Source organism: Mus pahari, chromosome X, assembly GCF_900095145.1.
Source record: "Mus pahari chromosome X, PAHARI_EIJ_v1.1, whole genome shotgun sequence".
Taxonomy (NCBI): domain Eukaryota; kingdom Metazoa; phylum Chordata; class Mammalia; order Rodentia; family Muridae; genus Mus; species Mus pahari.
This window is the reverse complement of record NC_034613.1, coordinates 10,652,249-10,670,107: the sequence shown is the minus strand read 5'-3', so window position 1 is coordinate 10,670,107 and position 17,859 is coordinate 10,652,249. Positions and strand designations below refer to the sequence as shown.

Below are 17,859 nucleotides of genomic sequence, written 5' to 3'. Positions count from 1 at the left end.
AAATGTGCACTTTAAAACTTTAAAGACGACAGGCAGTGGTGGTGCATGCCTTTAAACCCAGCACTTGGGAAGGTGGATTTCTGAGTTCCAGGCCAGCCTGGCCTACAAGAGTGAGTTCCAGGACAGAGAAACCCTGTCTCAGAATGGGAAAAAAAAAAAAAAAAAATCAAGGGGAAGAAATTTTTCTCAAGACAAGTAGGAGTGACTAAATTTCTGCAAGAAAGGTGAAATATGTTTTGGCACAAACTAAATTTTTCTAGGAATAACAACAAAATTCATAATTAAAAAAAGAATTCTAGAAATTGTTCTATTCTGTGCCTGAACTTCCTGAACAAACCCACCACCCTATAGAGAAAAGCCAATACTTTTTATTAAAAAGTGTTACATAGGAAATAATTCTGAAAACAACATAACAATCTACTCCCCAAACCTCACATTCAAACATACTGATTCTCAGGACAGTTAGAGGATGGATAAAAACCTAATAATTTAACACTTCATTCCAAGGACTATAATTCACTCATTCTACTCAGAATTCAATTCAAATAGAAGATGTGAGGTTTTATTTTATCAAGCATAAATGTATATTATATATTTTACTGAAATGTTCAGGCTAATAAGGACACAATCAAGATCCATGTAGGTGTACAAAGTACATAACATAGAATGTTTTAGCATTAAAGCTGTTGAGCCCTGATCTAAGTAGCTAGACCCTAAGAAGCCAAAACCAATGAAGATTTTTTTTAATCAATATACCACCTGACATTTATAAAGTCATAATAATTCCACCAAACAAAATGAAGCTTCACTTATTTTTTTTCATGCTTAACATGTGACTGTATTCAAATACCAGAAAAATAAAATAATGCACATTTAGAAAATTTTGAAAATGCTCAATTTTTAAAATGTGAATTCAGTTCATATTAACTGTAGGTTTTACTATTTATGCTATAATATCCTACGTTAAGCACAACCAAGTGTGATTCTGATTACAAGCATTCTAAGATATGAAAGAACTAGCACTTTACACATGCACTTAAAACACATTCCACTTATTTCTTCATCACTATAACCAAAAGGAATAAATTTAGCCTAAATTTCCAAATGAATTATCGCTGAAAGCAACTCTATTAACCCAATTTAAACTAGCAATGTTTACTCCAAAATAAAATGGCCCTTAAATTTAAACACACACACACACACACACACACACACACACACGTATCTTTGGAATGACAACTACACAGTAATCTTTGTACATAAAATACTTCAAATAGGTGGGGGAAAATCTTGAAAAGAGGGGGCCAACAACTATTGATATTTATATAATCCCAGAGCTAGTTACTGAACATTTTTCCAGTGCTAATTTTAATGAAAGAAAATTAATACCGTCACTGTCAAAGTTCAATTCAAATTTCTTACCATTCAAAGAAAATGGACCTACTGAAAAAGATTATGGACCTACTGAAAAAGATTATAACTGTTTTGCCTTATAGTCATTGTCTGCAATCACAAGTTCCTATATTTTGATATAATAAAATAAAAACATAATTATGATCACAGATAAAAACAATTAAGGCCGCCAAACCAAAATACATTCAAAAAGTAGGGAGCAAAATAATCAACTTTTTAAAAAGCGGTTACGCTTTAGTCGTCTTTCTTAAACTTCCCAATTGCAACAATAGAGCTAACAAAGTGTCAAATCAAACCTAAAGATTCCCGGCAAAGAAGAAAATGTCTAATGAATGCAACATCTATCATACACACTCCAAGTTTGAGAGTCTCACCTAACAAAAAAAACCTCCTCATACCATTCCAATCACACTTTGGTCAGGAAATATAAACTGAAGTAGACAGACTGAGACTCCAGCCTTTGTTCAATAGCTTACGATGGGTAACTAAATGTGCTACAGGTTGATAAGCATTTACCAGGCATGCTATTTCAAAGCTAGAGAAGGGGACAAAAATTCTACATGCAAATAATAATCTGTGATCATTTTTATTAACTACCGTACTACATACTCCAAAGGAGAGGCCTATTCTTCTTTAATACTATTTATTTCCATGTTTACCTCTCCTCCCTCCCCCAAACCTCCCCCCCCCCCGTTCACTTTCTCCTCCCACCTTGTCCCGCCATCTTGGGCCGACAGAAGCAGCCATTACTTAACTAAATGACAGTACCAACAACTTTGCACACAAATAAACAAGAGACTACACCCAGAATCCTCCCCGACTGCTCCAGACAGACTCACAGGAAACGAAGCTCCAGAAAACGCACTCATACAACTGTGGTAGATCTATGGCAGAAAAGACCCAAAAAGTAAACAAGTCACCTAACTTCAGGTAAAGCACACACCGAGGAGATACAAGTCAATAACCCCAGGCAAACTCTTTACGGACCTAAACTACGTGCAACTTCCCCCTTCAGGGCGCAGAGACAAGAAGCCACCCCGAAATGTTTGATTAACAGCAGACATCACGAACAGACTGCCTAAAGAGCCTTAAGAGCCAAGGGAGATGACGAGCGGGGGATTTAAGGAAATCTACAGCCGTTTACGAACTCATGACCTCAGAAATCATCGGCCTAGCCCCCCCCCCAAGGGCGGTAAAATCGTAGTCAATTTGGGAGCCCCACATGAGCTTGGCCCCCAAAGCGCTGCTGCCTCTGTCCTCTGGCTCCAAGAGAAGTGATCTCTCAAGAGAGCAAGCGAGGTACCAGGGGGGAGGGGAGAGCAGTAGCAGGAAATAGTTTTCCGGAAGCCCCTCGGCCGTCTTTGGAGACCACAAGGAGTGGTGACCCGGCCCCGGGGCCCCAGGCGAGCGCGCCTCTGGCTCGAGAGACCGCGTCCGCGCTCCGGCCCGCGGCTTGCCTTACCTTGCCCAGCAGGGCCTTCATCCTGGCGCCATCTTCATGAAACCTCACGAACCCGAAAAGGCGGCTGCGGAGAAAAGACACACGCCGATCGTTAGTGCCCCGGCAACGGCGCCGACCCGTCCGTGCCAAAGCCCGAGGCCCCGGTGGTCAGCGGAGCCGAGAGCGCCAAGCCGAGGTGCCCGCCCCACGGCCGCCACGGGCTAGCCGCGCTCCAGCCTCCTCCGAGAGTGGCGCCTGCCTGTCCCGAGCCGCCCGGGCCGGTGCCCGCTCCCCGTACCTGTCCAGTCCGCCGAGCGCCTCCCTCTCTTCTGCCGTCAGGCTGGGGGACGCCTCCTCGCTCTCACCGCTCGCTTTTCCCGCCGCCATTTTCTTTTCCTCATCACCGAAAGCGGCGGTGGCGGCGGCGGTAGCGAGCGACACTCCGCAGGATTTCATGGAAACGCAGCGAATTCACAACTCTAACGCCGACACCCCCCCCCCTTCCCCGGGCCGGAGCCCGCAAGGACGCCTCCAATCTCCGCCCGAGACCCGCACACCAACTTTATTTCTGCCTCCTCCTCTGCCGCGAGAGGCGGCAGCGAAAAATCCTAACGCGGTAGAGGTGAAGGCAGAGGCAGCAGAGGCTGTGGAACCACTGGGTCGGGAGCGGCGACAGCACGGCTGTAGGGTCACATCGCAGGGGTGGGAAGGGGCAGCCACAGGCAGGGTCGGCGAGAATGGCCGGAGCGCGCGAGGAGCGGGAGCTCCGGGGGAGATTCGTAGGAGACACAAACTTCCCCGGCACCAGCACAAAGTTGTTGTAATTGTGTCACACAGCAAACCCCACGCCGCTGCCGTGACCCCCCCCTCACGGCCCGGTCGGCGCAGCCAACCAGAGCAGCCCCTCGCCTCACGTGACCTTTGTTGACTCGCGTCAGTCGTGGCTCCACTTAACTTGCTAGCTGCACTAGCCCCGCCCACCGAGGCGGTCACAGACCGGAGAGCGGGATGCTCGCCAGTTCTGGTCAGCGGTTGGCTGATGGGCACGTCTGTCCGGAGTAGGGTTGTCACCCAGTGGGAGCAGCCGGTTAGGTTGTGCTACTTAAATACACAGGCAGAGAATGGAGTGTCCCGGGCTGTGTCCCTTCTGGAGCCGTCGTGGGATCGGGAGGGGGAGGGGAGGGATCAGTCTGGGCGAGGTCCGGCACCGCCTGCGGCGGGCGCCAACGAGACCGCCAAGGACAGCCTCTGGCCGCCCGGAAGCCCTAGGGTAGGCCGAGACTGATTTCGGTGGTCCAGCGGGCGCTCGCTCACTTCGGGTATATCGATCCCGGTAGAGCCGGACACCAGCTGAGTCGCAGGGAGGGAACCCTCGGTCCCAGACCTCTGCCCTCGGAAGAAGGCGCACTGCTGGAAATAATAGCCTCCACTAGGAGTGCGCCAGAGGAGCAGCAATCAGCCTCACTCTCTGCAGCCTGGGCGCCGCCCTAGACAAGGCCACGCGAAGCCCCGTACCCTCTCAAAAGGGGAAGGGGAAAACGTCTCCTGACCCCCGCCCACACACCCCAGGCAGGGAGGAATGAAGAGTCTGTCTGTTGGCAGCACTTTCCGGCCAGATATTCCTGCTGCTTGCATATACCCAGCGCCCTAGCAAATAATTCGTTATACTATAAAGAAAAAAACCAAAAACAGTGAAATTTGTCGAGGGGGATTTCAGAATGTTGGGTTCTGTTGCAGTCATCTCAGTGGGTCCTCCATGGCAGAGTAGGAGCTGTATGTGAACTGGCCTTAGAGAAATAGAATCCTCAACACAGCTTCCTGCCCAGAAAAGCCTTTTTCTGCTTCCACTACATAGGAAACCCTTAGCAGTAACATTTGCTTGTTCTGTCCCTCAGGTACAAATAAGTCTGGTGTTTGGCCCATAGTATAATCAGGAGATAAACCAAACCTCCCATCGACTATTTTGGAAAGGCAGATATAATGTGTTGCATCTCATCATACCTCCAGCCTTTGGGATAGAAAATATTAATAAATGGACTATGTGAAGGAAAGATCCGTTTATAAACCGAGTTTTATATGTTTTATATAAGTTTACACCTGTAATCAACGGAGTAAATTTAAATTTGGATTTCAGAATATATAAGTGCTGAGTCCGTAAATCCTAGCTGTGTTCAATGAGAGACTATAAAAATCCCAACTAATTTTGCAGACAGACAGAGCTTTAAATTGTTGCCTGGAGACTAGTAACTAGATGAATAAACTCTAGTTTTATATGGATTATATTTCGTGTTTAATTACACTTTTACAAAACATGTTCTACGGCGTTCTATTTTACTTGACTGAGTGAGTACCGGGGACTGAATATTTTCTATAGCTAAATTAACATACGAATTGTTAAATGTCACTAATGTCACCTTCAAAACCTGGGAGATTTTTGGCCCCACTACAACATGGACACTTGCACAAACAGAAATCAAACCTGTCAGTATTTGGCCACGTCCCCAAAGTGATTCAGTCCCTTTCCAAGAATAATATAAGCAACCCATATCTGAGTGCCTTCCTGCCCTCCAATAATAAGGTTAGAGTTTTAGAGATAAAGTGATGGGGAGGGATTGGAGTCTAGCTAGCACAGCTGGGTCCTGAACCAAAGCTGTTCTTGATGTGGAAAAATTCTAGCTTATTGGGGCACAGGTTTTATGAGACAGGGTCTTGCTCTGTAGCCCAGGCTGGCCTCTGTTCTGCCTCAGACTCCTCAGTTCTGGGATAATAGACATGTCCACTCATGCCTGGCCAAACCAAGCCAACTACAAGGATTTATCCTCCATCAAACATGCAGTTTCCATATAAGATAAGTCTTACATGTCTATGTAATTTTTTGGCATTTGCATAGTTTAGCTGTCAAATGTATGTGAAATAAACATGGAGCATTTCTCATTCACTGTCAAGAAAATTAATGCAATTTTAAATTTATGACATACAAAAATGGAAAAATTTTGTTTTATAATAATTATTACTATGGCAGGGCAGCGGTGGCACATGCCTTTAATGCCAGCACTTAGCAGAGGCAGGTGGATCTATGAGTTTAACGCCAGCTTGGACTACAAAGTGAGTTCCAGGACAGCCAGGGCTACACAGGGAAACCCTGTGTCAATAATAATAATAATAATAATAATAATAATAATAATAATAATAACTATGAAAAAACTGGGCTGATTTAGCTCAGTTGGTAGAGTGCTAGGCTACAAAGGAGGGAATTAAAATGTGGAAGGCAGAGTGGTATAAAAATAGGAGCCTGGTTTGTGTTACATCATACAAATCTAATCTCTACCACTTTATAGTGGGGCAACCAACCTTAGTCCCTCAAAATATTTGCCAGAATCCAAAACTGATTCCTGCAAGTTGTCTTCTGACCTTCACAGTCTTACCATGACACAGATACGGGCATGCGAGCACACACACAACACACACACACACACACACACACACACACACACACGCACGCGCGCGCACACACACAAACAAGTATAAAAGAATTTTTACCAAACTAACCACTTCATAACACTTTATAGATTAGATGCTATGGGAGCTCACACCTTTAATCCCAGCCATCAAGAGGCAGAGGAAGATGGATCTCTGGGTCTGAAGCCAGCCTAGACTACACAAAAAAACCCTGTCTTGAAAAACAGAGAGAGAGAGAGAGAGAGAGAGAGAGAGAGAGAGAGAGAGAGAGAGAGAGAGATTAGATATTATAAGATAAAGTACTAGATGTATAATACAGAATTCAAAGCCTTATTAAGACTGAGGGTATGTTTAGCATAGTCAGGACCTTTCAATCTCCAGCATCAAACAAAAAAAGTAAAATTTATAATTTTGATATTTGAGATCTTTTCTTGCTTTCACCTATGGGGTCTAAATTGTTTGTTACTACATAACACTAAGAATTACTTCCTCCTATTTTTCACCCTCCCCATGAGCCCAACCACAAGCAATCCTAATTCATTTCATGTTTAGGTATATAACTACAGCATTGGTATATCTCTCATTTATTCAAATATGAAAAATTATACCAAGTCTAGATTTTTTTATGGTTATAACAACACAATAGAAGCTGGAGAAAATTTAATCTGAATTTGCCAACCTATAAAACTTGCACAGGTCAATCAATATTTTAAAACTATATAAAAGTTTATAGACTACTTCATGTATATTTGAAGCAGTATTACACACGGTGTAAGGTCCATCAATATTAAACCAGTTACAAGAGAATAAATTTAACCTATTTTAAACAACCAAATACTTAACCTAAAGCATTTAGCAAAATATAGTTAAAATTTAATGTTAGTACTATAGAACCTATACAAATAATAGAAACTCACATTAACAGGCATGTTTCATCTAGTCTAAATAAGGCTATCTTTGCTTATCATCCCAGCATTTGGGAGCCAGAGATGGTGGTATGGTCAGTAGTTAAAGATCAGCCTGGGGTACATAAGATCCTATCCCCCAAAGAAACTACAACAAAAAAATAGTCATTTAAGTCAAGATCAAAAATAAGTTCAAGAAATTTCACCAGTTATTCCCATAATAATCAGAAAGATTATGCAATGGTGACATTGCTCAGTGAGTAAAGGAACTTGATACTACCTGAATGATCCCTAAAACTCACAGGCAGAAGGAGAGAACCAACTTCTGGAAGTTGTCCTCTGACCTATACACACACACACACACACACACACACACACATAATAGGTGAATATATATATATATATATATATATATATATATATATATATATATATAACAGTACTTTCTAGAAAAGATTATCCAACTGATGGCAGAATGAAAAATAGGCTAAGGTTATATTGAGATAAGGAGCCACTATAAATCTTCAGTTGTAAGAATGGATTGGTAACTTCTGCTTTACCTTATCAGGCTTAGTGTACACCCCACTCAGCTTTTATGAAGGGTCAGTTGCCCTCCCCTGAATTGATGTCAGAGAAGGTCTAGTGGCAAGTCAGGATTTTCACTACTTCTACAACCCCCAGTTCGTCAGTGGAAGCAATATGGGGGACCAATAATTTTTTTCTTTTTTTTTTTTTAAAGATTTATTTATTTATTTCATTTATATGAGTGCACTGTAGCTGTCTTCAGACACTCCAGAAGAGAGCATCAGATCCCATTACAGATGGTTGTGATCACCATGTGGTTGCTGGGAATTGAACTCAGGACCTCTGGAAGAGCAAGCAGCCAATGCTCTTAGCTGCTGATCCATCTCTCCAGCCCCAATACCTATTCCAATCATCATGAAGCAATGACCAGAAGACACTGCCTCTCCAATCATTGTCATTAAAAACAGGGGAACCAACTTCAACCAACATAGGGCAGGAAAGAGACAGGGCCTCCACCAACACTAGTGCAAGCAGAGGATCCCTATAAAATGAAAGATTTATACAAGATCCTTAGTCACAAAAGGTTCATGTTTCAATTTTTCAAACTCAGGTTAATCTTAAGTGCGAAAGTGAGAAAATATGACCAATAAATGCAAACAGTAAGACAGTTTAGGTATTTAAATTATCTGGCAGATTTTGAAGCAGTCATCATAAAATGCTTCGATAACCTATTATAAACCCACTTTAAATAATGAAAAACTAGAAAGTATCAGCAGAGAAAGAAGCTTCAGGGGAAAAAAAGAATTGTTTTTTCACCCTGCTAAAGCAGAGAACGTACTGAATTGGGGGGAATGGGCTAGATGTCCCATAATTTACATTTATACAAAATAAAGGAGCATACATTTGGTCTGAAACAGAAAAATAATCCCAAACAAATTGACAATCCAACAAAGGCTAGGAAGGATTTTTTTTTTAAAGAATTTTTTAAATGATTTTTTTTTTTAGAAGAAACATCTTTGTTAACCTAGATAAAGGAAATCACATAGTGAATGGAAATTAAAATGGTAGGAGCTGGGCTGTAAGGGAAAGGTAAGGTTGCGTGCAGACCAGAAACAGTACAAACACCTAAAGTTTTGGAAATTATGATTAATTCAAAAATTTGAGAATGAGGCCTGGGGTTCATTAGTTAAGAGCATTTGCTGTTCTTCCACAGGACCTGAGTTCAATGTCTGGCATCCACATTGTGGCTCACAACCATCTGTAACTTCAGTTCTGGAAAATTCAAAATTCAATGCATGTTTCTGGCCTCTGTGCCTGCACACATGTTATGCACAGGAAAAACACCCATATATACTAAAATAGTAATAATTTTTAAAATGTTTTTAAAAAGAAGTTGTAAATAGCTATGGCCAAGACAAGGAAGAATATAAATGAAGTTGAAAGATGAAGCAATACTGTGACTCTACAATGACAGGCTAAAGTATCACATGAAAAGTTATATGAAACTATTAAAAGAACTTATGCTAAGAAATAATAACCATCACCATAGAGTTATTGGTGGTTCTAGTGCTGTTACTTTAAACTGGAGATTTTCTGGATATGGTTCACAGCTCAGTGATAGAGCACATACCATGATTAAGGTCCTCAGTTTAATCCCTAATATTAGGCAGGATATTGGCTTTGGGGGGGGACTAAACAACAGGCCCTGAAAGACAGTAGATAAAAACAATGAGTGAAATACAAAGAATATAAATAAGTCAACACTGACAGACTAAACATTCATCACAATGTGAACAATTAAATTTTTTTGTATAATATTTCATCACAGAAGATTTCTTCATGGAATTAACTCAACAAATGAATTCTGAGTGCCTTATTTCTTAACCAAATATGGGAAAGTATATAGTTAAATTGTGTTTGATTATAACAGCCAAAAGAATGTGTCCATAAAAAAGAAATTTAGGTGAAGTGGAAACTTCTAGTTTCTTTGAAAATTCGGTTAGGTCAAATGATGGTTTGCTGGAGCACACAGGTGAAAGAATGTCTTGCTAAAGCAAACATGTGAAAGACTATTTTCCTGAAGCAAACATAGGTGAAAGGATGCTTTGCTATAGCAGACACATGAAAGGATCCATGATGAAGGAATATAAATATGACCCCACAGACACTGGGAGATGAGTACTCAGCCTTGGTTTGGTTTGCTCCACCTTGCTATTCTTCACTAAAGACATGCATGTATCGGTTTGTCTTACATAGCATTATTGAGCGCAACTGTGGTAATGGAGAGAAACTTGCCTAAGAACTGCTCGTGAGGTTCCTGTGGCAGCTTGCTGCTTCCATGGCTTCACCTCAGGCTGGTTGGAGAGCCTTGCAGTTTCTCCAGGATTGAACTACAGCTGCCTGTTGTCTGCCTGACTAGAGGACTGGTCTGCAGCTGCTGAACCATATTTAGTGTTTGGAGACTGAACTGCTGAGAAAGGAGATTGAGTTCATCCCCAAAGAACTATTGCTGAACAGGTCCACTTCCCCCATATCCTAATAACTTTTCTCTTCCACTACCTCTGCTGGGTGGTGGGCTAGAGGAGAGGATGAACCCTTATTAAAAGTATATTGCAGAAAACTGTATGCCTATACTTATGGCTAAAAGCCTTTCATCGATGGTTAGTTGACCATGATAATACATACAGGTAGGCACATGCTAAAGAGGATAAGGAAGAGTTGTAAGCTTATGTCCAGCCTGAATTAAACCTTTAAAAAGAAAATAATTTAAAAACAAAGCAATTGCAAGAATCTGTTTTCTGATCATATATCACCAAGTAAAACCTCCAGTAGCAGGAATAAGTTACTTCTTGTTGAGTCCCTGACCAAAGAGATCCCATTAACTCCCTCCCCTCAAAGACTATTGGTTGCTCTACACAACCATATGTTAAGGCCTTATTGCTAAACACATCATTGTCTTATGTCCTCAAACACGGAGAAATAGAGTTGGTTCCTAGCTAGAAGCTTTACTTCTACTGACCAGCATTCATGATGTGGAAGGTAGAAGGTACTTTGTATGTTACTAGAGGAAAAAACGTAATCATGAGTATCACCAAGTGTCAAGCCCTGCAACCCACAATAGAGAACTGCCTGCAAAGTATAATTGTACAATAATGGCATGGATGTTATGGGAGTAACCAATCACTTTTTTTTTTTTTTTAACTTTTAAGGTTCATTCTATTATATGGAACCCATACCTGACACTGCTAAAGTGCCCAAGAACCTGAGGCTATGTAAGTCATAAGACGAGAGGAAAATCTACTACTGTTATTCTGCTAAAGGAAGAAAACAATAAAATGACTTTTAATGACATAATACTACACCCATACATAAGTGCATCACTCAACCTTCATCAGAGTTACTTCTTCTTTCAGCAGATGTATGTCTCTAAAACAGAAAACTACAGCTGGACAATGTGCAGAGAGTCTTTCAAAGAAACACTTTGGAGCACTCAGCCTTTTGTGGGATGTCCTCATCAAATCCCTTTCTTCACGGCTCAGGGATCTATGCAAAAGGGGAGGCAGAAAGGTTATAAGAGCCAGAGGTGATCAATGGCTCCAAGGAAACAGTCTTCCAGACAAACCAGGACTGATAAACATATGAACTCACTGAGATTGTAATAGCACACATCACCTGCAACAGCTTTAAATCAGAAAAAAAATTTAGCACTGAGAAGGGCAACTGAACACAGAATCCTACCATTAACCAAGAAGCTATTTTTAATTGATACCTACAGAGAAATGAAAAATCAGTCCCTGTCTCCCCAATGGAGTATGTAGAGGGAGGTGTTGTTTCTCTAATTGGACCTTGATTGTGTCAATAAAAAAGGCAGAAGCAAGCTAATTGAACTGAATGAGACCACCAATGATTGATCCCAGAGTGTAGCTGGGAGTGCAGCCCTGGGAAGGTGATAGCGTGCTTTTTAAAATCACACACAACAGGAGTATCACTGGTTATATCAACCATACCCCATGCCCAGGAGCAGTTGGTCAACAGAAAACTGACTTCATCTTTTGTTTTCTTTTTTTCTTGATGAAGAGGGTTTACCTTATTTTGTTTTCTTGTTTTTTTGCTGATGTTGTTGTTTGGAGGGAGGGAGGGAGGCAGGGAAAGGAGAGAGAGAGAACTAGAAGTTGGGTAGGGAAAGAAGTAGAGACAATTTGGGAGGAGCTGGGAGCTGAGGAATGAAAGCAACATGACAAAAATATATTCTATATAAAAAAATTAAATCGAAAGAATGTTTTGTCTAAAAGTGCCTGCTCAGTTTTTATGGATGATCGCTTCTCAGGCTCTTGGCTGAGATCAAGTGCAGTTTTTATGGATGAAATTCTACCCTTTACTTGATTGGATGGAATGCTATGATAGGACATAGTATTAGTGGTGGTCTGATACAGAAACGGTGGAAAGACAAAAATATACAAGTGAGATAAACTCAGTATTTTAATTAAGTGGGGGGGGAAACACAAGGTAATTAAGTAATTTCTCTTGGTACTTCAGCAATTAATAATATTACCGGTACTACCTAAATATTAAAGAGTCAATATCGTGTTTGAAAGACTTAAAATATTTCCTTTTCTGATTAATCTACATGAAACAGCTATAGGTGAAAATAGTTTTAGAGAAGCTAAGAAACTTTTCAGCCACAGCAGTCATCTTCCAGTAACTCAAATGACAGGCACAAAGAAAAGAGTCTGTCGCTAAATGTTCTCTAGACCTTTTCGGAAATATGGACTTGTTCCTTTGGCCACATACATGAGAATCTACAAGCACAGTGATATTGTAGACATCAAGGGAATGAGCACACTTATTGAGATGGAACCTGCTGTGGATGAGATGTTCCCCGAGGGCGCAGGGCCCTATGTGGACCTGTATTGTGAGGAGCCACAGCCACTGGGGCCGCACCCCAACATGGTGCCTACAGGAAGAGAGTTCTTATAATAAACAAGTCCTTATTTGGCTGCTGCTGTTATCCCCGCTGATCATTGGCTGAGCTTGCTCGCCTGGCAAAGCTATGTTGCCTGGTGTGATTGGTTGGCGTGAATGCATATATCTTGGGCTCTTCCCAGGGTTTGGGAGAGATGAAGAGGAAGATGAAGATTGAAGCTTGCTGAATAAACTGCTGTTAGAAGAACTGGTGGTTGCGTCTTCCTTGCTGGTCGAGAGAGGACTTGACAAATGGTGGCCCATACGGGGAACCGACTCCCCCACCGAAGAGTTCAGAACTTTCAGCAGTCAGTGTTTGCTGGCAGGGTAAGTCCATGGTAAGTAGGACTTACAACCCCAGGAGTTTGGGGAAAGACCTCAGGGAAGCATAGAGGCTAGAACAAGGTCGCCAGGAAGCAGGCTCTAAACAAAAGTGAAAATAAAGTAAGGCCTTTAAGGATCCCGGAGCAGGGACGAATTTTGAAGGATCCCAGAGCAGGGATGATTTAACAAGATTCTCAGTAAGGAGACGTAACAGAAAGCACCCGGTTTTTGGGACAAGTAATGTTCCTGGTATAAGGACAAGTTAAGTGCCCGATACAGGGACGAAGGAAGTTAAGTGAGGTTGAAGTTAGGTTCTCAGCACAGAGACAAAATTAAAAGTGAAGAGAGCAGGAGGAGATTGCTTTAAAAATGAAAGTAAGAACGTTGGTGCAGCTGCTAGCAATTTGGATTTTAATTAAATCTTGCCTGGCAGACAGGAGTGGAGGGTATGCTGCCAAGTTAGAAAAGTTTTCTTGTGGCCAGGTTGTGTATTTTAAAAGAGATTGCTTTCCCAATTGCCCATGGCCAACTACTGCAGCTCCTGTGAGACGTCTAAAATTATGTCCATGGTGTCATAAAGGCTCATGCAGCAGAAGCAGAAAAATGCAAATGAGAAGCCAGCAGAGGAGAAAAGAGGCTAAAGAACAAGAGAGTGAGGAGGGAAGTTCAGATGAATCATCTGACAGTGGAGACCCAGATCCATGTTTGAGCCAGCTGCCCTCATTACCACTTAAATCAAAGCAGTTGGCTCAACTCCCTTGTTAATGGTCAACTCCCCTGTTAACTCTCAGCTGAAAACTGGATTCTTACTGTGGACATTCTGGAGCAATTAGTCTTCGTGTCAGGTTTAAATGATACTTCCAAAATACTGCCTTCCTTATATTCAAATCATAATGCTAAGTGTAACCTCTGTGCAGTTTCAGAATTTTTCTCATGCAGCTAATTTGTCCCACAAAACAGGATGAAAGAATTACTGTCATCCATTGTTGCAGTGAATAACACCTGTGTGGAGATTTCCCTGCTTGTGGACGTTGTACATCGTGGTGCGCACTAGGCTCCGCACCACGATGTACAACGTCCACAAGCAGTCGTCTTCTGGGGAATTTTTGCTGTGTACTGTATGCATGTTTTGCCTGTGGTGTATGTGTCGTTTGCAGCGTGCACAGGCCCACACTTCTGCCATGGTGGTGCAGGCCTTTGCTGCCGTGGAGGCGGGACAATCATCTCAGATTTGGCTTGCTGCCATAAAGAAATAGCCTTGCCATTTTTCCATCTTGCCATGGGATGCCAGGCTAAGCACTGCACAGGGGACAGCTAGTGACCTCTTTGGCATCCTCTGGAAGGCATGTCTAATTGCTTGAGGGTTAAGTGTCCAAGTGTCCTTCCCCCAGAAAAATGACACGGGAGCTGGCCAAGGCCTCCCTGGGTGGTGAGCCTGGAGGAAAGCTTTGTGTAAGGCCCCTTATGTTTGCATATGGGGAATTAGACCTCTACCTTCACTCATGTAGCTTGCTTGCAGCAATAAAAGAAAAAAAGGAGTAATTGTAGGAGGCTTTGGCCTCTCCCCTGGGCTACAGGAAGCGGCACCTTAAAGATGGCACCTGTTGGCTATGGAGCTTGTGGTAAACAGGTCCATATTTGGTGGTGATATGTTCCCACTCTTCTGGTTGGCTGAGGCGGCGCACCTGGTGAGGTGACATGACCTGAGCCTTTGCAGCAGTGGAGGCAGGACAGTCTCCCCAAATTTGGCTTGCAGCCATAAAAAGTTAAATTTCTTCCTGATCATCACACTCGGGATGCGAGGCTGAGCACTGCACAAGGGTTAGCTTGAATGCTGTGAAGCGACCCTTGGAAGACATGTCTGAGTGCATGAAGATTGTACCCAAGATCCTTCCCCTGGGAAAATTGGTACGGGATGGGTCTGGGTCACTACAGGTGATGAGTCTGTGGGTGATGCCAGTACAATGTCCCATGTCTTGCACACCAGGGACCAGACCTCTATCTTCACCCATTGTGTTGCTTGTGCCTATTAATATAAAACAGGGGGAACTGTGGGGAGCCACAGCCCCTGGGGCCGCACCCCAACATGGAAGAGAGTTCTTATAATAAACAAGTCCTTATTTGGCTGCTGCTGTTATCCCCGCTGATCATTGGCTGAGCTCTCTTGCCTGGCAAAGCTATGTTGCCTGGTGTGATTGATTGGCATGAATGCATATATCTTGGGCTCTTCCCGGGGTTCGGGGGAGATGAAGAGGGAGATGAAGATTGAAGCTTGCTGAAAAAACTGTTGTTGGAAGAACTGGTGGTTGTGTCTTCCTTGCTGGTCAAGAGAGGACGCACCACTGGATGAGGCTGGAGGTAGCACAGGACTCTTGGTGGACTTGGCAGCCAATGAAAAGGCAGTTCATGCAGACTTTTAAAAATGATTTTGAAGATCTCTTTGATGATGATGATGTCTAGTGAGGCTGCCAAGTCCTATATACTCCATGTCTGTGATGTGTCTGGAGTCTCTTGGGACACAATCAGCTGATTGTAGACACCATGTTAATATCACCTAGAAATCAGGACCTAGTCAACCAATAGAGGAACTGTCTGAACCGACTGGGTACTGATGTCTCTGGGAATGCCAGCCCATATCCTTGTTCAAATTAATAAAGAGCACTATAACATGCAAGAGACAGAGAGAGAGAGAGAGGGAGAGAGAGAGAGAGAGAGAGAGAGAGAGAGAGAGAGAGAGAGAGAACACTATTTTAAAAAGGATGGCGCAGAAGCATTGCCATGGCAAATACTGAAAGAGTTTGTAAAGTCATTTAGCATGCCACAGGCATCAATAAACAAACAAGTTAACTTAACGGCAATATTCCTTTTGAAAGAACTAATATGTGGATTGAGCCTATTAAACAATCTAAGAGCCAAAGCATCTTCCTGAAATGGATGAAGGAAAATGATAAGAAAAAAGGAATCCAAAGAGAAAATATACTTGGGTTGAGCTGAAACACCAGCCTGCTCTACCCAAAGAAACATACTTTGTTAGAACTAATAGAAGGAGCCTAAAAAAAATCATCTCCCTGATTTAGGAAATTTTTATGGCACCCAAATAAAATATACATGTGAGCTTCCTTTCAAATATAAAGATGCCAGAAATATACCCTGCTACTTGAAGGAGAGTAAAAGACAACACAATCTTGTAAATATGTTCTTTTCAAAATTTATTGTCTGTGTGTGTGTGTGTGTGTGTGTGTGTGTGTGTGTATTTGTATGTCTGTCTGTCTGTTTATAGGCTACAAGATAACTATGTGGAGTTTGTTCTGTCCTTCCATATTTATGTAAATTCTGGACTTGAACTCAAGTCATTTAGGTTCAGAAGACAACACCTTGAAAAATTAGTTTATAATATATAATATATATATATATATATATATATATATATATATATATACTCAAGAATGAAAATGACCATAGAACTTATTTTTTAAAATGCTGGATGTAGTGATGTGTGCTTCTAATTTCAGCACTGAGGAGGTGAAGACAAGAGGATTTCTAGAGCTTACTGGCCTGCCAGTCTAACCTAATTGATGATGTCCAGGCCAATGAGACCCTTTCTCAACGTAGGAAGGTGGAATACCTAAGGGTGACACATGAAGTTATCCTCTGGTCATAGTACACATGTGCCTGGAAATACATTTGCACATGCCCACCCCCCACCCCACACACATGAACATTCACAATCACTGACATACATAAAACAAGAAGAAGGTGTCATGGAGTGAAGCACTGTCAAGCTGTGATGCTTAATCTTCACTGACAACTTGATTAGATGAAGAATCAACTAGGAAACATTGCCTGGTCAGGTCTGTAAGAGTATTTCCATAGAGGATTAATTGAGAAGAGAAGAAACCTTCTAACTCTGAGTGGTATACCCAAAGGAGAAAGCTAGTTGAATACCAGGAAACAAAAAGAAAACTAAAAAAAAAAACAAAACACATGCACATACATAAACAGACACACAGAGAAACCAAAAAACAAACAAATAACAAACAAAACCTCCACACTGAGCACTTACTAAAGTCCTCTGAAATCAGAGAGCAGAAAACTAAATGAAGCACAAAATAAAAGTGTCCCCTTTCTCTGGGTAGCTGTTTCAACTAGAAGAATGGAATGCTTTCTAGAAGAAGAAGAAGAAGAGGAAGAGGAAGGGAAAGGGGAAGGGGAGAGGGAAGGGGAGAGGGAAGGGCAAGAAGAAGGGGAAGGGGAAGAGGAAGAAGAAACTCACCACCAACAAACTGAAAATAAAAAAACAGCAGAAATAAAGAAATTTAATATAACATATGAAGAATAGCAATAAAATTGTGTAATACATTTGAAACTAAAAATCAAAGATATTAGACAAATACAGAACCAAAAAAGGAAGGCAATAAGTTAGTCATTTTGATCAAGCAAAAACCGTTAACCACATAGGAAGTCCATTTTCTGTTAATAATGGATAAAAATAAAATGCTCATTGTCTTGAAGTTAGTGCCAAACTATCATACCACCAAAATATATGAAGACCACAGATTAGGTGGCTCAGCTGAGAAAGGTATTTGCCTGTGTTCCAGGTCCCACATCATAGGAGAGAATACCCAAAAGTTATCTCCTGCACTCCTTATTTGCACACTGGCACAGCCTTCACTCCCATTCCTAGATTAAAATTACTAGATATTGTACTGACCAGCATTCATCAGAATTCTTTACTAAGCATTAGCAGCATCACTAAAACAAAACACCTGAGATAAGATACAATGAAAACAAATGTGGTTTATTTAGCTCACAGTTTAGGTGACTTAACTA

The 17,859-nt window shown here is 41.9% G+C and overlaps 1 protein-coding gene and 1 pseudogene across 15 annotated transcripts in view; one reads left to right on the top strand and one right to left on the bottom strand.

Annotated features, from left to right (window-relative positions):
• Kdm6a (lysine demethylase 6A) overlaps positions 1–3,744 on the bottom strand; it is a 101,182-nt gene extending 97,438 nt beyond the window's left edge. For 13 of the 15 annotated variants that reach the window (XM_021187495.2, XM_021187496.2, XM_029534275.1 and 10 more), the window contains exons 1-2: positions 3,153–3,695; positions 2,876–2,939 (exon numbers count right to left, since the gene is read on the bottom strand). In XM_021187495.2, the coding sequence (XP_021043154.1) occupies positions 2,876–2,939; positions 3,153–3,310 (222 nt within the window). In that variant the 5' untranslated portion in view covers positions 3,311–3,695. Of the gene's footprint in view, positions 1–2,875; positions 2,940–3,152 lie in introns of all 15 variants that reach the window. The other 2 variants (XM_021187498.1, XM_021187501.2) reach the window with 1 other exon arrangement.
• An 8,850-nt stretch (positions 3,745–12,594) lies between these two features.
• Positions 12,595–15,489, top strand: LOC110314265 (annotated as a pseudogene).
• Positions 15,490–17,859: the final 2,370 nt, after the last annotated feature.